The sequence below is a fragment of the Fopius arisanus genome, unplaced genomic scaffold, assembly GCF_000806365.1.
Source record: "Fopius arisanus strain USDA-PBARC FA_bdor unplaced genomic scaffold, ASM80636v1 scaffold00036, whole genome shotgun sequence".
Classification (NCBI taxonomy): domain Eukaryota; kingdom Metazoa; phylum Arthropoda; class Insecta; order Hymenoptera; family Braconidae; genus Fopius; species Fopius arisanus.
Window position 1 is genome coordinate 638718 of NW_011887775.1, and position 21770 is coordinate 660487.

General features: G+C 41.5%; 5 protein-coding genes across 8 annotated transcripts in view; 1 reads left to right on the top strand and 4 right to left on the bottom strand.

Annotated features, from left to right (window-relative positions):
* Nucleotides 1-21770, top strand: part of Hr39 (Nuclear hormone receptor FTZ-F1 beta) — a 151875-nt gene that overhangs the window by 47804 nt on the left and 82301 nt on the right. The window contains exons 1-2 of one of the 3 annotated variants that reach the window (XM_011304057.1): nucleotides 17991-18119; nucleotides 20792-20920. The exons of 1 other annotated variant lie outside the window; for it this stretch is intronic. The gene's annotated coding sequence lies outside the window, so the exon portion shown is untranslated. Of the gene's footprint in view, nucleotides 1-17990; nucleotides 18120-20791; nucleotides 20921-21770 lie in introns of those variants that run through there. One more of the 3 variants, XM_011304055.1, reaches the window with a different exon arrangement.
* On the bottom strand, nucleotides 151-1318 carry LOC105266136 (uncharacterized). The gene is made up of 3 exons (XM_011304065.1): nucleotides 1215-1318; nucleotides 1012-1099; nucleotides 151-621 (listed from the first exon to the last, which is right to left on the bottom strand). The coding sequence occupies exons 1-3, from the start codon at nucleotides 1227-1229 to the stop codon at nucleotides 362-364; spliced, it is 363 nt and encodes a 120-aa protein (XP_011302367.1). The 5' UTR covers nucleotides 1230-1318; the 3' UTR covers nucleotides 151-361.
* On the bottom strand, nucleotides 1961-2711 carry LOC105266135 (uncharacterized). The gene is made up of 2 exons (XM_011304064.1): nucleotides 2401-2711; nucleotides 1961-2195 (listed from the first exon to the last, which is right to left on the bottom strand). The coding sequence occupies exons 1-2, from the start codon at nucleotides 2677-2679 to the stop codon at nucleotides 2025-2027; spliced, it is 450 nt and encodes a 149-aa protein (XP_011302366.1). The 5' UTR covers nucleotides 2680-2711; the 3' UTR covers nucleotides 1961-2024.
* On the bottom strand, nucleotides 8162-12532 carry LOC105266134 (uncharacterized). Of its 2 annotated transcripts, none has more exons than XM_011304063.1 (10): nucleotides 12387-12532; nucleotides 11691-11846; nucleotides 11478-11630; nucleotides 10612-10723; nucleotides 10415-10547; nucleotides 10184-10342; nucleotides 9555-9716; nucleotides 9069-9388; nucleotides 8720-8984; nucleotides 8162-8606 (listed from the first exon to the last, which is right to left on the bottom strand). In XM_011304063.1, the coding sequence occupies exons 1-10, from the start codon at nucleotides 12411-12413 to the stop codon at nucleotides 8378-8380; spliced, it is 1716 nt and encodes a 571-aa protein (XP_011302365.1). In that variant the 5' UTR covers nucleotides 12414-12532; the 3' UTR covers nucleotides 8162-8377. The 2 variants fall into 2 exon arrangements, with proteins under 2 accessions (XP_011302365.1, XP_011302364.1); XM_011304062.1 differs by having other exon boundaries at nucleotides 8720-8993.
* Nucleotides 15447-21770, bottom strand: part of LOC105266133 (uncharacterized) — a 72260-nt gene continuing 65936 nt past the window's right edge. The window contains exons 4-7 of the mRNA XM_011304061.1: nucleotides 21366-21663; nucleotides 18599-18780; nucleotides 16913-17153; nucleotides 15447-16751 (exon numbers count right to left, since the gene is read on the bottom strand). Of these exons, the coding sequence (XP_011302363.1) occupies nucleotides 16504-16751; nucleotides 16913-17153; nucleotides 18599-18780; nucleotides 21366-21663 (969 nt within the window). The 3' untranslated portion in view covers nucleotides 15447-16503. The remainder of the gene's footprint in view (nucleotides 16752-16912; nucleotides 17154-18598; nucleotides 18781-21365; nucleotides 21664-21770) is intronic.

Sequence of the window (21770 nt, forward strand, 5' to 3'; positions counted from 1 at the left end):
AATGTCCACCGAATTCAGAAATGACATCTCGACTATTGATGTGACTATCGTTCGTTATTTCGAAAGATCTTTAGTGAATTCTTACGCAATACGTTTCATAAAAACAATTTAATTATCGGTGAGGAATTCTAAATTAAAAGATTCCAGGAATATGTGGATGCAGATTTTATTGATAGGTAACATCTGTAAATAAATATTGAGGAGTTATGAAGAATTTGAATCTGAAGAATCGTTTTCTCTCGCTGCATCTTGCACTCGATTATTCGCGTCGTTTATTATGGGATTAAAAGGTATTAGAGTGGCACTGATTGCTCCTGAGAGCAGCCTTAATTAGGTCATTGAAATAACGTAATTGTGGGGATTAATATCCGATTTGGCTGAATGTACCGACAACTCCGGGTGCGATAACACCGGGTAAATTGTAGATTTGAAAGGGTCCGGCACTTCTCGCGGCTAAACCTGCAGCGCGTACATTAGGTGTTACAATAATTGGTGATGAGGTTTGAGGTTGCGGTCTCTGCGGTCGATACGGGTATTGATTTAACTGGTAATAATTTGTAGACCCGACGGGGCTCTGATATTTAGCCAGCATCCCGGATACACTGCCATATGGAATTCCACCTGAGAAAGAAAAAATAATAATGACACATTGAGGCTGCGAAGCCGTCCAAATGCCAGCTCTTTATTTATCAGTAAATAAATTTCGAGAAGAATTCTCTCAAACATGTTTTCGAATAAATTGCCCACATGCGGGGATTCGGTGGGATTATATTATTAACCGTTTTCGAAAGTGAAAGGAAGGGAATGTCGGTGGAAGGTACTCGTGGTGTCCTCTCACAGAGATTGCCAGCAGTCGACCAGGAACAGGAGGAACTTGTTGTCCACCGGTGCCTTATCAGCTGCCGAGGATATCACTCAGTGATTACAAGGCAATTCATTTAAAACGGGATTCAAGTGGATTTGAAAAGTCCCTCGGGGCTAAACCTGAAGGGATAAGTTTGAGCTACTCACCGTAAGCCAGACCATCAGTCATCTCCACTATCCCCGCGCTATCAGCTCCGACGTACGTTATCAATCCCGCAACACCAACAATAATCAACTGAAACACAATTTTATTAATGAATGGAAAGGACTGGCTGACTACACGGATTAAAACCCGTGACATCCCATGTTTTACTCGATTTTTTAAACATGACGAACAAGAGCAGTCCAACCTTTACGGAGATCATGTCCGGTACGAGGGTAGAGCACAACTAGATGTTAAAACAAGGCAACAGTCGCCAATGAAGGATTATATAGATGCGGTGTGGTACGCATGTCGTCCAATGGCAAACGAGAATTTTCTCTTGTATTGAATTATCATTCATGGGCTCATGTAGAGTATGAACAAGGTGTATCACTTGCGGGGATACCTCAACCTTGGAGTAGTTGACTCCTACCTCTCACCATCAAGGTTTAAACTTATTTTATTTACGTTGTCATGCTGATAAAAATGATGATAATATCCTCGGTACCGCGGCATGTCTTCTAGCTATTGGAAATCAATTTTCAGCTTCACAACCTGATAAATGGATTTCCATGGAAAAAGTAATTGTCGCGGAAGTTACTATTTATGGCGCACTAGTATTACCCCGTTAAACTGGTCGATTGAATTACAATATCCTCTCACCATTTGAATATACTCTCATCGCAATTAGATCAAGGCTCCCAATACAATAGTCATTAGCTCTTACAACGATTATTCGTAAAAATGTTGAAGATTCACGGACTAGGTGATTAAATATCTGTGTGCGAGAAAAATTGGGTCGAGGATGCCAGATTATTGACATCGCTGGATATTTTTTTCTCGGTTCAAGGTTTTCGATAATAATCGTGACAAGTTTTGTCTCGATAAATATCAACAATTGAAGAGAACGGAGACGAGTCCTTTATTTATTCATTCTAAATTCGTAAACTGGATTACATTATATACAAAAGATATTTAAAAAGGGAAACAATGATTAGAACTTCTAAGAGATAACTTTCTACTCGATATCCTCGACGTAAGAGTACAATCGCTGATCCGGCTCCTTAATATAAGTTACTTCAGACTTCTCGATATCGGAATTACTCTCGTTCTCCTCGATTTCTCCACTTCCCTCGCTCCAGTCTGACTCGGGTGGTGGTGCATGCATCAATAAGCTCGCTAGGAAGTGCTGAAAGTAATAGTTCCTCAATACACAGTGATTACGAGCTAGTATTATCATCTAGAGTAGCGGATGTGTACGGATCTAACGAGAAAATTGATATTTACATCCATCAGTAGTCGTGATTTTCTGTAACCCAGGAGACTGTGGAAACTACCTTTCGTGTATCATGATGGCTTAACTGGCTCGCCCTGTTTGGTCTGGTAACACTTACTTCTGATATTCGTTCGTCCTGAAGAATCTCAGGATCCATCCGCTGGATGTCCATGTCGTGGATTGGATCCTCCATGCTCACGGAATCCGGCATCTCATCAGTGCTGTTATTCGGGATGATGGTGATGAAGGTCCCTCTCACCCCATCTTTGTCGATCTTCTCGGTCCTGTAGATGTGCTCTGGAGTCTTCTTGGTGACAATCGAGACCTTCTGGACCCTCGCACTCTTCTCCAGTCCATCCTCATCCGAAGAAAAGCCTTCATCAGCTTTATTCTTCATCGGCTTTGATTTCGGGAACAACGTCTTCGTGATGATCTCCTCTGTTGATACCCTGGACCTGTGCTCAATTGTTCTCTTGGCAGGTGTTGTGCTCTCGAAATTCTCTTCGGGAGATTTTTTCAAATCGAGGGGCTGATGAGACCGCCTCAACTGCTTCCTCGGAGATCTTCTAGTTGTACTGGATGATGTCGTCGTCGTTCTCGTGCTAGATCGCCTCTGGGTCCTCGGGGTTGATGAGTTATGATTAATTGGCGTGGTAGATTGTGTCTTCTTCATCATCTCTCCATTTCGGGACAGTCTGAAGGGTCTCGGCCTCACAGTATACCTCGGTACCTTGACCTCGGTGGTCGCTCCGATTATCGGAGTAGTTGGTGCCCTCCTCGGGATAGAAGTGACAGTTGTCGGCGGTATTTGAGGGGTAACTGTAGTCGTCGGCACGTATTTACCTCCTGGAGTCCCCTCAACATGATTCCTCACAAATTCTCTCGTTCCTTTAACGCTCTTCACCGCCAACGGGGCTCCTGATTTCTCGCTGTGATATCTGCTACTGAATTTCACCGGTTTGGCTTCACCAAACACCTCAGACGACCAGAAAGGCGTTGCAAAGTCCCCAGCCCTGTAGGGACTGTTCCATCTCCTCCAGGGATGGGTCACAGCGAAATTGAAACCCGTCTCGGACGAGCTCTGATCGTCATTGTCATCCTCGTCGCCCCAGTACCGCTGATAATAGGAATTCCTTTTCATCTTATCTTTTTCTCTCTCACGAGCTAGCCTCTCCCTCTTCTCCCAAGGAAACTCGTAGTGTCCAATTCGATGATCTGCCTTCGACTCCTCAGAAGCTTCTTCTTGTTCTTCATCCCATGGAAAAATATATTTCAATTTTCTCCGGGGCTTATCCTCCTCCAGTGACTCATAATTCTTTCCTCGGTGTCGCTCATACCTCGGGGCCTCGAACGGTGGATGATAGAATGCCGGTTTATTTATCCTCGGCCCCAGGTCTGCATACTCAGGGTCATAGTAGTTCTCCGCTGGTGATTTCGGCCGATCGCTGAATCTCTCGAAATCCTCTTCATCTTCAGAGGTTCTCTCAGCATTTTTTTCCTCATTGGAGTGATCTTCAGAAGACTCTTCATTCCCTTCCATTTCGGAAGAACTCTCGACAGAGGATTCGGAAGGCTTCTCCAATTGCTCCCCTCTACTCTCTTCCTTCTCTTCTTCAGATTCCTCTTCACCAGAACTGTCCGCTGTGTATTGGGTCGTTGCCTCCCCTGATTCACTGCTGTTACTTGACACCTTGTTGTACCCCGGAAGATCGGAGTCGAGATATTCCTGGAGTCTCTGGACCTCTGGAGCTGCTGTCAACTCCTCGATTTCCTCTCGTACTTGATAAGTCGCTGTTGTCAAGTTGTCATTCTCCCCAGGATCCTCAGTATGAGTTGTGTCAGCCAGTTGAGAATCAGCGGCTGGAAGGAGTTCCTCAGGTTTCTCAGTTGGATCCCTGTACCGGGGCTCCTTCCTCCTAGGATCCACCGTCGTAACACCCGACCTGAAGTTTCCGTATCTGTCAGTCTCTCGAGGTTTAGAGAATCGTATGAGATCTCTGATTGTCCAGACAGTCTTCGGAGTAGACTGAGTGATTGGAATCAGTGTCTGAGCTGTGGTGGGTATCACTCTTGAACTCCCAGCTCTTCTTCTACTCCTCATCGAAAAATCCAAATTATTCCGCGACTCTACAGTCCGAAAGTCTTGATCCGAATCGACACTGCGTTTCTGAATCCTCGGGGCCCTATGATATCTAATTCGTTTGGCCTCTGGAGGCGATTGCACCCGCGGCCGCTGTCGATAAATGACTTTATCAGTTCTGTAAGGAATAACTTTGTGTTTTGGAGGACGAAGCGTTCGCAGACTCTGCACTTTTCCCTTCTCCTGGACTCTTCTCTTCCTCCCACGACGTGGATTTTTGATCGATTGCTTAACCCTCGTCTTGTGAACAGCCTGATTTTTTATCGTACCCATCACAGCCTCGTAAACCTCTTTCTCGTAGGGAGAGTTCACAGGTTCTATCACCCTGACCGAATTGTTCCCTCGATGACCCTTTTTTATCCTTCTGTGATTCGGCGCGGAGTTGTGATTAGCTCTGCTCCTCGATTGATCGACAAATTGATTCTTCTTGCTGTCACTGGGATGCTGATCCATCATCTCAGGTCTTCTGGAGACTCTCCGGTACACCAGAGCCTCCGGATCACTTTTCAAATTATTCAACCGATCTTTGAACTCCTGGAGATTAAATTCGTTCGGCACCTGAGGCATGTCTATCCTCTTCTCTATGAAGAGGGGATTATCAAATGGATTTTTATCGAAGTACTTCGCCTTGAAGCAGGACAATTTGTCACCCAAACCATTCAACCGTGGAAGGTTTTCTTCTGGTCCTCGATCAGACCTCGGCTCCTCCTCCTCAGGGACAACCTCCGTTAAATCAGGATTGACGTCGTCACAGTCCAGATATTTGTCTCGAGAATCATAAAACTCCATTCCCCCCAGAGTTTTTCTGGGTATTTGCTGAGGATTCAGTGCATACTTGAGCGCTGAATTACCCGGTACCAGATCATTATGATAAAACGGATATTTTTCGATCTCCGTGTCATTTTTCCCCTCAATCTCCTCACTAAACTGCTCCGGACTCCGGATATCGTCGGGACCGATCGAAAAATCAAACTCCGGAACCTCAATCTCCACTTTCCCTTCATCCTCATTTTCTACCTCCTCACCATCGACGTCACTTTCATCAGGAAATCGCTCCCTGATTTCTCTGTCAACTTGAGCGTCCGCGACAATCGGTGCATCATTCAACAGATTATCGCTCCTTTTTATCCTGAAACCGCGAGATTTCACAGTCACACCCTCACCCATCACCAGCTCCGTTACCTCCTTCTCTCCACCAGCAAAAACTTTTCCATTATCTCCAACCGAATGCCTCCTGAATCTTCTTGCAACACCTCCATTGACCTGGAACGTACGGTAGACGTTAAACCGTGAATCTCGGGGTAATTGGACGCCATTTCTCCTCCCCACGTATTCTGCATATCGACTACGACTCATTGGTGATGGTGGGAGCATCCTGTTGGGTGGTAACAATTTTCCCACTGGATTAAGGTGCGATAGCCATGAGAAAAATGGATGTATTCGATTTTGCTGTGGGATCTGATATTGATTGGTATGCACATAATATCGAGGTGGTGGTTCTGGATTTTCCTCAGACACCGGGTGATTTTCCTCGGAGGAGCTGCTGTCAGATGGCCCAGCAGGTCGTCCATACGCACGAAGATAATCGGCGTAGGTTATCTGACCAAAAGGTGGAATTGTCGGTGGTTTTATCACGCTGACATTGCTGATAACTTCAGCATTCACTGATCTCGGGTTGACGTTGTTAGTCAAGTGTTTCAGTAGCTCGTACTTGGAGACTGACTCCTGTAATTTCGACTCGTCAGACTCCTCGTCGCATTGCTTCGCCGGGGCTCTGATTATAACCGTGTAAATAGGCCTCTTGGTCGTTGCCGATTCTCGACTCCCACTTGCTGTTGTTTTTACCGTCTCCTCTGAGTTTAATCTCGGTGAGCTCATTGCTCGCATTACCTGAGGGGATTTTAATATCGCTTGGATAGCACCTGGGGCTGTAACTGTAGAATATCGGGATGCTTGGGGAGATAATTTGTTGGTCTCTCTACTCAACTCCTCGGACTCCTCAGAGTATTCACTTGATCTGCCGCTCTTTCTCCTGTAGATGTTCTCGTCGGACTCCACGGACGGATTTTCCGTCGTTTGATCTTCTACAGATGATCGGTATCCCTCGGTATCCTCAGTACTCTCTGAGGATGACGGCTCCTGGGGCTTTTGCGTCTTATAATAATCCCAGAATACTTTCCCATGATTTATCGTCGTCGGATGGATTGTCGTGGTGGCCATTACCTCTTGGTACGTGGGGTACACCTTCGGCATGGTATCTTGATCCTTTGGATATTTTTTTTTATCGGGATCATCCTTGTATTGCCTGAGGGCCTGCGCCTCTGGCTTCTTTGACGTATCATCACCACTCCCAGAGAAGGATCTTCTTAATTGAGATCCAGGAGTCTCATCCTCCTCATTCTCCTCATTCTCCTCATTCTCCTCCTCGGAACTCTCGGAGTCATTCAGACCCTTCAAATTCTCTGGAACTTCAGTCTCCGCACGCAGAGCTGCTGCTTCAGCCTCTCGCTCCACATCCTTCTCCAATTTCAATCCCTCTTTCTTGACGAGAACTACTGGATCCACTCTCTCACCCCACACCTTCCCCGACGCACTCTTCGAGTCATATTTTTTGCTCTTCAGTTTCTTCGGCTTCACTATCTCGTTACGCGTCGAGGCCTCTCCCGAATCATCCTCACCTGGATCATCGGTCTCCGAGGACGATCGAGATCCTGCAGCATCCCACGATTTTTTCTCATTATCCCGTTTTTTATCGTACTTCTCATCGAAATCCGCATCCCTCTGGTGTCCAGCGTGATCATAAGCCGCATCTTCATATCCCTCTTCAGTATAAATCGTATTAACTTTTTTATTCGTCACAACTTCCTTCAGTCTACCTGCATTCTGCCTGTCCTCTTCAGTGGAGGCATCCAGGAAGGCTTGACCTCTCGGTGCACGTTTGACAGTGTGAGTTCCCCTGACTTGAGCGTACGTCGTACTCGGTACAAAATCAAGAGAAATATTTTTCTTCGGCTTTGCCCACTGACCTGGTGCCTCGTATTTCGGTCTCGTCGGTGGCTCTGGTGGATCTTCATGCTCTGAATACGGTATTTCGTGGTCTGGTGGTGCATTCACCTCGTCACTCCCATTTTCATCCAAATCATTGGCTCCTACTGAACTGATTAAATCCACTCCATGATGGAAAATAATAAATAACAACAAATTACGTGCAATCATTTTCCACTGGAATAGTCACAACATTTTTATCGATAAGAATCGCTGAGTTTAGTTTTTATTTTTATCTTGCTGATGGTTAATTGAAACAAGCACGTTACTCGGATGACTATCACAGCGTTACTGGTGATCTTTTCACCGTGGGGCCTGTTCCGTTAGAAGGCGAAAACGTTTGTGGTTTCTAATCATCCTGGATCGGACAACTGTTACGGACTGTTCACCGCGCGACTACCGCAGTCTAATTTATATTTTCTTGCTGGAAACGAGGGAGAAGGATAGAATCAATGTCCTGAGGTAGAGAGATCACTCGATTACTTTGATATCCTCAGAGAAAATTATCCCAACGACTCGGTTATGGATCATAAATATTCGATTGTCTCCAGATTTTCCTCTTTCACCGATTCAAAACGTAATTAACAAATTATTTGTTTATGTTGAATAGAGGAAAATTGACTACAAAGTGAAGGCAATTCACCTGGACACGGTTGATAAATCAGGATAGATGAGTTTCTATTTGTTCTTTTAATTCGTATAAAATAGTATTCGTAACATTAAATAAGGAACAATGCAATCAACAATATAATTGAGTAATGAATTGAAACGCCATCTTCGTAGAATAAATTAAATGATTTGCAGACTGCAGTCGCGCTATCGATTACTTAACACTGGCGATGAATGATTATTTATCAATAATAATAATAAATGTAGATATTCAGGTACTCTAGGGGTAATTTCGTTGAATTTATGCCGAGATCATGGGCTTCCAGGAGTTTCCAGTTGATTCAATAGTCGCTGGCTGTGTGGATAGTGCCTCAGGGGCTTGTAGTCTGGAGGCTTCTGGCTTGAAGAAATCGATGATCGGGTGGTAGTTGTAATTAACTCGTCTATTGGGCTCTTGGTACTCCTCGTCGAAACCACCGTTGTGCAGCTTCAATGAGGCATCGGTTTCCTGGTCATTTTGCTGTTCAATCCTGTTGGCATTTAATTTTCATCGACGGCTTTTGATTGAATTTGAATTGATGAATTCATGATGAAAGATATTTTCGTAGATCTCGAAAAATAGAATGAATCATGAGACGTTTACCCTTCATTGATTGGAGCTGGAGATGTCTCTTCATCTCCAGTGGACTCTCTTCTGTAGGGCCTGACAGGTCTTCCGGGCCTCTTCACCCCTTTTGCTGGGCCTTTGTACCCAGGTGCTCTGGTGTTAGGTGCATGCTGTTGAGGAAGCTTGTCATAGGGTCTGGGATTTGCCGGTGAGGAAGGTTTTTTCGGTCTGTTTTGTCTCCCAGGCAAAGCAAAGCTAGGGCGGTGAGAGCTGCCAGCGTCAGCGATGTGTTTATTACCCCCTGACGAAACTAGAAATTTATCAATGAAACCTGGTGGATACTGGAGGTATGGTGGAAGGTCAGTGTTAAAATCAGAGTTAATACCGAAATTATTATCAGGGTTAGACGGCTTGAACTTAGTGAGATAGCTAGTGGGACGTTTGAAAGCATCATCCTCGCCCTGTTCAGTGGCAAAATCAGCCCCTGGGAATTTCTCATCAGGTGTTGGTCGGGGATCTTTTTGAATCGGTGGATAGAGCTCGGCGTAGCCCTGCACATGACAGCTGCAGCACGATGGCACCTTGAAGATGTCCATGTGAAGACCCAAACTGCTGTCCCAAGTCAGTAATCTGTGGTAATTGTACACTTGCATGCACGATGATCGGTAATTCTCCGATATAAATGAGCAGCTCGATTTGGGTGATCTGAAAGTTGTGATAAAACAATAGTAATTCAACAGAATTCTATTTAACGGTTGAGTTGGTACAGAGTGTTGGAGCTTGAATTGAAATTTTGTCCATGACTCAATTCGTTCCACATGGAGAAGAAAAAATCAAGTGGATACTTTCATATCAGAGAACTATTACTCACGAGCATTTCTCGAGGCGGAGGGTTTGCGTGTGCTCAGCTGTGTTTACTATGTATTTCCAAACACCGGAAACAGCCCTGGCTAATTGAGGACGTGCGTACATCACCTGGGAGGGACAAGTGAAACCCTCCTCAAAGTTGTCGAAAGATGAGTGATCCGATCTTCTGATTGATCAAATAAAAATATTTATTTGAGAGAGAATCAATGGTCATTAGCCAATCGATTTCGCAACAATTGCCAGTAGTTCTTTCGATGATTGCGCGATTGTTCATCGGTTCAATTCTGATTCACGTCATTCATCGGGATTATTATTTTATTCACTATTTTTCTTGTCACTCTGATCTGAATAATTAGAAAGCCTGACCGTCTGGAAACTACCGATGACGTTGATTTGCGATAAGACGTTTCAAATAATAATCACTTGTACCTCGACGATTATGTATAATTATAATTGTTGTCGAGACAACAGTGAGAGACTCGGGTAATTAGAAAAAAAAAATTTATTGAGACTTGGAGAAAAATAAAACAAGTTGAGGTGAAATTTTTACCTCTTCAATAACTTGCTTTCTACTTTCCACGAACTTCATTTGTAATAATTCAAATATTTCAAGGTTCTCATCCATTAGCCTACCTTTTAATCTCGTTGTTCTCATATTTATTCTCGAATCTATTGTCAACGTGGCTCTCTAAAGGCAAGGCCTTTGGATAGTTATTATCCTGGGGACTGAAATCCGTCAGCAATGACGATACCATGTCCTTATTACCCCGAAGACTTCTCGCTATGGCTTCGCTATAAATTCAGACAATTGCCGATTTATTTCCATCATAAATTTTTCGATTTCACAAGTGCTGTATCACTTACTGTGGGTAATTAATTGTCTCGAGACAAACGGTCTTCGTGAAGAAGGTGCAGTCACTTTCCGTTGGTTGTCTAGCCTCTCTGATCTCCTGGGGCCTGCGATTGGGCCTCATCGGCGATCGGAGTGGGCCCTCAACTGTAAGATTTATCGCAATCAATTAACAAATTGATGAACAGTGGGATATTTTATTTTTTTATACCTGGAAAAACATTTCTCCGATTGGTTGGTTGGTTGGTTGGTCTCCTCGGTGGATTGGGCCTGTAGAGGGGCCTCCTGCGAGTCCCCGGTCGTTGAAACCTCAACTCCTGCGCCTGATATCCAATAATTAATCACTCACAATACCACGAGAGCATCGAAATTATCGGATATTTGTAATAAAAATATAATTATAAATAAACGTGTTAAGTTTTTCAGATTAAAAAATTTATCTGGAAAACTTGATAAGCTCGTTTATTTTCAGGGAACCTAGGGGAAATGTCCGATTAATTTCGAAGCTCGAGTCGTATTCGGAAGATTATTATTTTCGTTCAAATTTCAGCCAATGAAAAAAACATTTCACTCGATGAATAAAACAATTAAATTCAATCCAAAAAGTTTAAGTCTATACAGGGAAGAGACAAAAACAATTTATTTAAAAAATATTCAAGATAATACCGAGTCCTCGTCGAATGCAATTCTATTGTCTGAAATGTAAACGAAAATTGATAATTAAAAATTCTCTGTGTCCAATCACGTAATGCCATATCCATCAGCAACATCAAAAATGACTCAACTATATTTTCTCTAGTCACGCGCTGATTGAAGTCTAGAACGGCTCTTCCTCCATTTCAATGCGTGCGGAGTGTGAAAATGCATTAAATGGGCATGGGAATAAATTCGATTATGGGGAAAAATTCACAAATAGAGATGCGTGGGAGAGGAACTCCAGGAGAGTATCTCCAGGTGTCTATTATTACAGAGAGGAAAGCAACTGAGGTCGCTATGACTTTCTAAGTTCAAAACGTTGCATTGATGGGAATAAGTAGGTGGAGTATGAATTCTGTGATTTAATTTCTCTGAATTTACCTCGGGTAGAGTCTCTCCGAGGTCTTCCTCCTCAGGTGTGTCTTCGGTTATTATCCTGGCTATCGACAGGTCCGTGGGAAGGACAAGGTCTCTGGTAGTATTTCCTCGAAGGGCTCTCTCAGCAATTGCTTCCTTTTCAGTCATCGGTAATCCCTGAAATCGATTGACTATTTAGTTATGCCCTCAAGGTTGACATTGTTCTTGTTTATTCACCGTTGAGACAGTCCCCTGGATCATCTCCGTTCGGTTCTTCAGGTGTCCATTGCCGATCCTCAGAGATGTTGAAATTTTACTCGAAATTTGGTCCTCACTTTCGAAAAAATTCCCATTATCATCTGCTCTCGCTTTCCCAAATAAAATCAGGACAGCCTATGAATAAAATCAAAATTATAATAACCTGCGAGGTTTTCCGAATTAAATGAATATCAATTGATTCCCTAAATCGATATAAACTCGCGTTAGACTTGATTGGATTGTTTAATGAGGTGAAATTCCTCTAATAGTCACCCGCGGGAAACGACTTTCATAGCAATGACATTTATTATCGAAAGTGAGAGCTATCTTTAAACCTGGAATTATTACCGGTGAATATCTTAACGGCTCAACTGAGATTAAAATTGGAGGAAAGAAAATGAAATGAATAAAAGAAAAAAACGAGCTGTTTGAGAGTAAAAGCCCGAACGTTTGAAATCATAAAAATTGAAATTTCATTGGCGCCTTTTCTCCCGACTATTCAGGAAATTGAGACTAGAACTTCCCACTGCAAGAGTGACCCACAAAATTTCTACAGTCAAGATTTCACTGGATATTATCGCTTCTTGGAGAACCCATGAATATCGCAATTTTTTTTGAGTATTTCCGCTGTTGAGAATTGTCAGTAAAAAATAAATAGGCAAATTGATTGCTTACCAGGGCGGTGAATACCATGCGTGTCATTTTATTGCATGAAGTGTCACGATAAAAAATAATCACTGATAATCACTGGAAATAATATGTATCGGAGTTGTTAACACGTGGAATAAACAGGAGCGACGAATAGCGCACGCACAAGTCGAGTACTGAGCTCGGAATATCAGACAACGTGCATCAGCAAGACTCTGATGCTCACTTCAATCTTCCCCACGTACCTCATGCAGAGGAACTTCACATTCACCTCCTCTCCGTTGCTCGTTAATTTAACGGTTACAGGTGTCCAGTGCATCTCTCTCAGTTTGTTTTTGTAGGTCAAAAATTGTTCAGGATGAGGGGGAGAATTGAAGGAGAAAGGAGGGGGAGAATGGAAATGATAGCTGGAATGATCATGATCATCAAACTGATGAAATCAGGGAAACTGATGAGACCCAGTGAGAGGGGATACCAATCCACCTTGATCTCTTACTTTCGGTGTAATTAGACCAGATGGTGCACGTGCTGTATCAGAATACCGAAGGGCACCTAGGTGTGGACCAGTGAGAGACTGGATAATGTGAGGACTTTATCTCAGTCATGACCGAGAAAGCCGGCGATTCAGTCGGTGTTTTAGCACGAGATTTTCAGTGGAAGGGAAATAAGTCGGTCGCAGTCCGCAAAATTCTCGGAGGATTTTCCATGAGAATGCAGATTTGTGGACACCATGCAGGACATCTGGACCATGATTATCTTTAATTCCTGATTACTCAATGGGAATTTTGAGAGAATCTAGAGAGCAGTTGCGAATACTGCAATTCTCTGGGGTTAATCAACTCACTATCTCCAAGGCATGAGAAGCAGAAGAAAATGCGTAAAACGGACATTTCGAAAGTTGTACAATCGCTCTTTGTATTTTACTCGGTCTCTGTTGCAATTTGTCTTCAATTCCTGGGGCTTTATTTTTTTTTCTTCTTCAGTATCATCTGCCCCTGTGGAGCCGATTGATCTTGAAAAATTCACGTCGGGCAATAAAGAAGGGTGTTCAGTTTGAAGACAGTTTTATCGTTCCATTGGGTCTCTATCCCTTGTTTAAATTTACCTTTTGTTTCGTTAACGTCGTTCAGGTAACATCGAACACGTGGAAACATTGCGGTAGGTAGATCTCACCAGGTTGGGGGTGGGGTACCAGGGAGGAAGACACGCTGTCGTATAAACGACTCTACAACCAGCAAAGAGAGTTTACTGATGCCAAGTTGACTTTGGTTATACCAAGCTGGAGAATGCAATGTGAAGCGAATGGCAACCAACCGGCTTACAAGTATACCCCGGTTTCTTTATTTCTTCTTTTTATTTTTTTTTTCCCTTGGGATAGTCAGTGAGGGAGTTACGAGTAGCTCTCGAAGATAAGCGAGGACACGCTTCTGCGTGAACCCGACAGGGGACTTTGCCTAGGTGGGGAATGCAGTCGCGTGTTTAACAAACCTGCAAATCTCCCTTTCTGTGTCTTTTATTCGTTGGAAAACATCGCCGAGATATACGTCTCACTTTGAGATTACAATTTCAAATGATTTTGGGAATAAATGCCATTTATGGCGTGCGATGAGATAAAATAATTTATACCGTGAGGAAATTTGGAGGATTTTTGCAAGTAAAAGTTATTATCGAATTAATTTATTCATTTTCAAAGTGCTTTCTCCATTTTCACGAAAAATTAGATTTTTCGATGTTTTTCGATTTCCTTCACTTTCACAATTTAAATCGTGTGCCCTACTGCAACCTTTTAATAAATCATGGAATTTAATTAAATCTTTGGAGATAATTGAGTCGTTGATTGCGCGGCATCGATTGAAATGTGTGGAATCAGCATTTTGAGAGCTGAAAAATTATAATTTTTCCAACAAATCATGAAAAAAAATCTAACTTTAACGCAGGGAAAGTTTTTTTGATATCGAGACGATGTTACCGTTAAAGACCTCTTAGCGCGGGCCCAGCACGAGTAAAAATAAAAAATATAATTGCAGAAAAGAGAAAGAGAGAGTAATCGAGGGGATTTTGAAAGAGCTGGAGGGGTTTCCACAGTGGGTATCGTCTTTACTTGATTAACGCCCATCGAATCCACTGGATAATTCATCCACCATCACGCGATCCCATTTACACGCAATGGCAGGTTAGCGATGTGAATTGGGTGAAGGAGTTATTTTAGACAATCAAATCAGAGTATTATGAACAACACCTTTTTTTTTCAATTCCGCAATCGTATTAATGGGGATGAGGACAGTCTAGCGTGTGCATAGTGAAAGCTGAGAAGTTTTTTAATGTAGAGAAAGAACAGAAGTCTGACATACTTATTATGCAGCATCACCTTGACATTACGATTCTCGAGATAATTCTCCTAATTACGATAATCGTGATCTGGAATTCATTCGGTTGAAGTTTGCAATTGATACAATAATTGCAATCGGAATATTTTTTCCAAATTTTTCAAAACATTTATCAAAAATAAAATTGTTTTATTCCCCAATTTTTTTTTGTTTCAAAGGAAAATTTTCCGAAAAATTTTCCAAAAATATTTGGAAAATTTGAAAAAAATATTCCGACTACAATTTTTTTTTAATCGGGATCTCCGGATACAATTGACATGGTTTTTTAATAAAATAAATTGAGGTGCACGTGCCCATCGGTCCCCCAGCAATTTGTTCAACTGGCCGGATTTAATTGGCACACGCGGTTGTACTATCCGCTCTCAACCGCGAAGACACTGGGATAACAAAATCCAACGACATTCATGAGAGAGGGGAGGGACTTTAATTAATTTAATTAGCGCGGGCGTCCGAAGGCGAGAGATTGCAATCCAAATCCCAACACACGTGACCCCTCCAACTGCTAGAGTGGATGGTGAACCTTGACGGTGCTCTTTGGTGAATTATTTACTTGGTCGACGACTTTTGATTCCCCACTGAGATTACGCAGATTTTCTCTTATTTCAATTCAACCCCTTCCTCCATTCATGTTTAGGTAATTAATTGGACAGTATCAGGCAAGGTGCAAGGAAACAGACATTTTACGCTTCATTGCACTTTTCGTTTGACATTTTTTTTTTTTTTCATTTAATATAACATTTACTGACAAAACATTTACTATTCTTACGGGTAATTGAGTTTAAGTACGATTTAATGTGCACTCGTGAGGAGATTTATTTCTGTGATAGTCAATCAATTATGAAGTTTTTACAGCTGTTTAGGGGGTAGAACATGGAGGATTCGAGCATTTTTTTTTTGTTTTAATGAAAAATTACTTAGTATAACTGACGAACGCGGAGTTGCGTCGATAATCCAACAGCCAATGGATGTAATAGAGTAATTGAAACACTTTTAATATCACACTACTGTGTTTGGTCCTTCTACTGCATTATTGGGTTTGGATTACCACTCCAGGACGCGTCGAAAGACTAGAATGATTAAGATTAATCTTAAATTTATACAGTAGTGTATATAAAATATATAAAACTTACACTAGATCGTAAATAATGCATTCTCAGGAGAAAAACCTGATGACATCCCCGTGCAGCTATTATTTTTTTTATTTAACGAGTCAACAATCATTGATACAGTTGATAATATCTATATACAAGGTCTCTGCACGGGGATTCAACGACAATAATCTAGTGATAAACGATAAGGAATGGAAGGATGAGAAGACACTGTTCAGGCAATGATGTCGATGATTGATAAACAAGTGATTGAAGAACAGAGTACAATAGCCGAACCCAATGAATTCGCCACGCAGCAAATTCCTCCCTCGTCATCCCTCTGCTTTTTGTACGTCGTCAGCCTCTTGAAATTTACTTACGAACATTAAAGAAGGATCTCGATAAATGGCGCAAATATCACCTGATAAACCACTTAAGATCTACTAAGCAAATGAAAATACAGAACAAAACTCCGGACAATGATCAATCAATTCGATACACTGGATTTACTCCGAAAAAAATTCAATAGCAAATCCATCTCCAGCAACAACTTTAGCTGATAAATAAATTTCACGGGATTACCCGGAATGCATTGAATTAAAAATGATGAAATTGACTTATAGCTGAGTTGTGTGGATTTTATCAATTGATTGATGAGTAAATATCGCGTTAATCAGCGCATTCAGAGGCAAAACTCTCGAGATCGACATAGTGACCGTTCATATTGTCCTCCAACAACTGTGCAAGATCCCTCCTGAGTGTTTGAAACTCAGGTCTACGATCAGGATCGGCGTGCCAGCACCTGGCAATCACCCTGAAGAGCTCACTGCGGCAATGCGAGGGCCTCTGGAGTCTATAGCCATTCTGTACGTTCCGCATGACCTCCCGTGCTGCCATGTCCGGGTACGGCGTGGAACCTGCAGTAAAGCCATCACCGTTACTTATTTTATCATTTTTCAAATGTGAACTAAGAGCGAAACGTAAGGCGAGAAATAACACGAGTATTATCATGGAATAACATGCTCAGCATTGATAGCAACACTTCCTGGATTAACCACCACTGATTTATTGTTTTTACCTAGAGTTACGATCTCCCACATGAGAATACCAAAACTCCATACATCTGTCTTGGTTGTGAATAGGGAATAGATGAGAGACTCCGGTGCCATCCATCTGATTGGCAGGGCATTTCTACCATGTCTTGTCTCGATGCACTCGCCATCCTTATTGGCAAACCTTGACATGCCAAAGTCAGCGATTTTACAAAGTTTGTTGTGATCCACCAGGACATTCCGAGCTGCCAGATCCCGGTGAATAATCTGGAACAGTTCATTTCAGAGTTATTCGATCATAAAGTTATTTTTAAGTGTCAAGCGGAAGTACTGGTGGAGAAGACTTCCATATTCGTTGGAGTTGTAATAGCGCTTGAAGGACGAGCCCCGTAATTATCTTAAATACCGGCCAGACCGGAGTATTTCCTTGGTTTTAGTAATAATTAAGTAACCGGGTCTTTGCACTCTAGGAAAAATTGCACGTGAATTTTTGATGCCTCTTATGCAACCCACGACGACGAAATTCTATCTTTTATGTCGTTTTTCTGTTTTCTTTATTTCTTTTTCTTTCGTTTTCTCCTTTTTTTTTCGATGCGAGGGCGGCATTGTATGCTAATTTGCATCCACAGCTGCCTCTGGCAGATGCAGCACGATTAACGAACATCTTCCTAGTCGTCTGGTAAATTGACTGTACACTGGGGGCAGCATGGAAAAATAAACAAAAAGGTGTAGGAAAAACTGATGAGGAAGAGGTGATTATGGGATGTGTCGATGGCTCTGACAAAAATTATTGGGCCGTTAAATACTTCTTTTATTTATTTTTCCATGTCTTTAACGATTCTATATTCACTTGTCGGTTAATTTATACCGTTGTCCATGACTTGGTGACGATATTTAATAGTTTTCACTGTAAATTCAATGATTATTACCCACACGGATTGAATCTTCCATTGAATTTATCCGTATGATGTAATAAAAATTCCTAGATGGATGAAAATGGTGAAAATTTCAAAAATAAATGGCTCGAGCTATCGACTACTAGGATACAACATTCCTGGATCGTCCAATTACAGATATCCATAAATGTGAATGTTCGTTTCATCCAATTAAAGTGAATCGTTATTCCCCTCTCTTTGTCCACATCTGATCGAGTGGTGAAACGATTCACTTTTCAGGTTTATCTTTTCATTTCTCAGTGGATTCTAGTGTCGAGGGGACAGGTTCGAAGCGCGTGTAAGACTATTAGCATAAATTTTCCATTTTCTCTAGGACTTTTTGCTGAATGGGGCGTGTAGGACGTGTCTTAATGAGCTCTTGTGGTGAATTGGTGGGGTAAACAATAATAAACCGTAAGGATGATAACGAGATAAAGTGGCGTTTTTGATAGACTCATTTGTATTTATCGTCATCGCTCGGTTGATTATTGCTTGGTCGACCTTGATGTCGATGCACCAAGTCGACACACATTTTCGAGTGAGGATCAAAGTACAGGAGTCGGCCACTGGGTTTAATTCCCCCCAACGTGTATTTTTTACACATCTTTATCGTCTCTCCTTCGAGATTTTTTATTTCGACTCATATCTTCTCCACATATTTGAGATCGAATATCTCGGGTTAGAACCGGTGCTCTTTTTCATTCCAACTTGTCAATCTTCTGACAGTTCTTCATTTCTGAATTAAATTAATGATTAAATTAGTTTAATCAATTGTACCTTTTTCGAGGCGAGATATTCCATTCCTCTGGCAACGCAATATCCGAAGACTGTTAGGTCTCTGGATGTGAGGGCTGCCGAGTCCTCACTAAAATTGTAAAAGTCCTGTCTTGTTCGGTGATCCCTCAGGTAGGCTAGCAATTTTCCGTACATTACGTACTCCAGAATCAAGTAGTGCGGCTCTGCAAGTATTTCAAGACGATAAATAATATTTATCATTACGTCGCATAGTGAGGAATTCATTGGAAACACGTTTTTCCTATTAGTGCTGGTACCAGGAAAACAGGAAAATATTAACAGGATAATATGAAAAATCGTTAAACCGGTGAAGTGCAGAAGCTTATGATTGTGATAGAGCACGAATGCGGGCTGCGGGTAATCGTTGTCCAACCAATGATGCCAATGCAATTCGTCAACTCAACGTGCATTGTGCCTTATCGGTTTACATTTTGAATTATAAAATTCCGCTGCACCACGTGCAACACCAGCAATAAAGTAGAACAAATATTATTGAGAAACATAATGGATTTACTGTTGACATTCAGCTGACGCTGCATGCGCGAATGATTATGATTTTTTTTTTTTGTTTTTCAATACAAGACTGGTAAGCTCCGTGAAATGTGATAAAATTGATATGCATGATGCTAGCGGCGACTTAATCCTAAGCCCTCAAAGAGATGTACCAGAATTACCGCGTAATACCGACAATTTCACCTTGAGAACTCGATGCATTCAATTGCCAATAAACTTAAGCCATTTTCGAGTAGCTACTGCCATTTGCTAAATATTTACAACGGAAAAATTGTAATGGTAACCTTGACCGGACAATCTGCTAAGTGGAAATTATTTTTATTTTCACTTGTTAATACGATGGTGGTTTCGAGAACGCTTTTATCAGTTATGGTGTTGATGAGTTATAAAGCTTTATGAGGCGAGTTATTTTTAAGCCACAAGAGACTATCAATTCTCCAGCGGCTCCTGATAAAGCCGATGTATTCCTCAGGATAGCTATGAAAAAAACAATTTCAAGAGGCATTTTTCAGTCGACCGTCTAAATTCGTCATGAAAAAAAAAATTATTTCTTATTTCAAGTCCTGAAGAAGTGAATATTTTCAGTTGCCGTAAAGAATTTATCATCCCTTTTTTTTCAAGCCGTGTATATATGTAACTGAGGAATGCTTAGGAGCCATAAATATTGCCATGAACTTTCTTGTGCAAGATGTCGGAGATGGGCTATTGTGTTGTATACTATATGGTGGAGAAAAAATTACACGTTTGCTGGACGCAACCCCACAATGTTGCCCTGAGGTGGAGGGCGCACCCTCGGCACTGGCAGTGTCCAATAAGATTTAAAAGTAGGATCCGGTCCCCTGTTAATTTTTCGTCTAAGTGGGCGGCACGGGCAACGCGTATTCCCTCTATATCATTTTTATGCGAGTTCTGTTAACCCTCGCGAGTTAAATTGCGCATCACCGCGGATTTAATATCAATTTTTATCGCTCACCAGGCGTGCAAACACAGGCCAGATTAATTACGCTGTTAAAATAATATCTGAAAATTCATAAATCAATTTAAAACTAATAAATTTACTTTACAGTAATAATTTAACAGTGGACTGGTGGTTTGAAAAATTTATTCGATAAAATAAAAAATCTTGACAATTCGATCTTTAATTGAAACAATCAATTACCATTTAACATCTCGGGTGAAAAAAAAAATTGTAATCATCATGATCTTTCCAAATTTTCAAAAAATTTCCCAAAAATAAAATTGTTTTGTTTCCCGATTTTTTTTGTTCCAAAAAAAAAAATCTGAAAAATTTTCCCGAAATTTTTGGAAAATTTGTAAAAAATATTCCGATTACAATTTTTTTTCCTCGGGATAAAGAACTCAATGATCATGAATGTTCAAGACCTCTGGTGAATTCTCCGAAAATTTTTAATCAAAATTGCCTTGAAACTCTCCTAATTGAAAATTCAAATACCTGAAACATCAAGAAATTTTCACGAATGCCGTAACACCAGTGTGAATATTCATTGTTATGCCCCTCGCATTAGCAAAAATGTAAATTAACTAATAACAAAACTTGAATACGGGTAAATAATTGATCGTGACATGCGGCCGTGAATATTATCGCGTGGAAAATTGAAAAGGAATGAAACAAATGATAATTTCTGTCTATCACCTCCGCAGGTACCGAGGACTAAGGAAGGGCGAGAGGAAGGTGCGATCACGCGAGAAGAAACTTTGCACGCGGACTTAATGGCGGTATTGTGCTATAGAGCGAAGCGTTTGTGAATCTCACGAGACGTTACAACCCAAGTACGTATGTAAATTTATTCGTGGATATGCGCAAGCAGAAAAGAGGTAATGATCCGTCTCGTGTCTTCCCCAAGCCAACAGGGAGCATCTTTTTCCCTGTCTCATCGCAATATTACTTTTATTTTTCATCATTTTTTTTTCATCTAAAAGAAAAAAAAATCTCGTCTCACCCTGAAACCAGTGGCAAGTTCGTCCGGGCAATAAATTTCACGGTTGACTCTTGAATAGAAATAAAATCGAGTGGCGCTGAGTGGCAACAATTGTTGCAATAATGTAATTGGTTTTTCTAAGAAGTAATTATTGAATTGAATCTCGTACGTTATTTCTCACGTTTCGTAGATCGTGTCAATTCTATCTTGAATATTGACTGTTCAATGATGAAACTTGCCAATTACATTGTCAATCACTCAACAATGAGCAACAGAAAATTATGAGAAAATCTCACCTTCTTCAGTGCAGCAGCCCAGTAATGTAACGACATTGGGATGATTACCGAGCTGCTGCATTATCTCCAATTCTCTGACTAAGTCCTCCTTCTCTCTGGCTGATGCCCCTTCCTTGACGGTTTTAACAGCAACGAGTCGGGTTGTACCCTGATGACCAGTTAAATCATCAGCCTCGGCTTTCCATACCTGGCCGAAATTACCCTGGCCCAGCACCGTCTGGAGTCTCAATTTGTCACGTGGAAACTCCCACCGGGACTCCAGCGATGATGGAGGCAGTGGTTTTTCTCCCTCGTGACACTGATCAGATAAGAGTTAGATATAAAAATTAATGAATAAACCACGTGAGGAATTTTAATCATGCTGATGAATGTGGTAATTCATCAAATTTTTCTCGAGCTCATTCT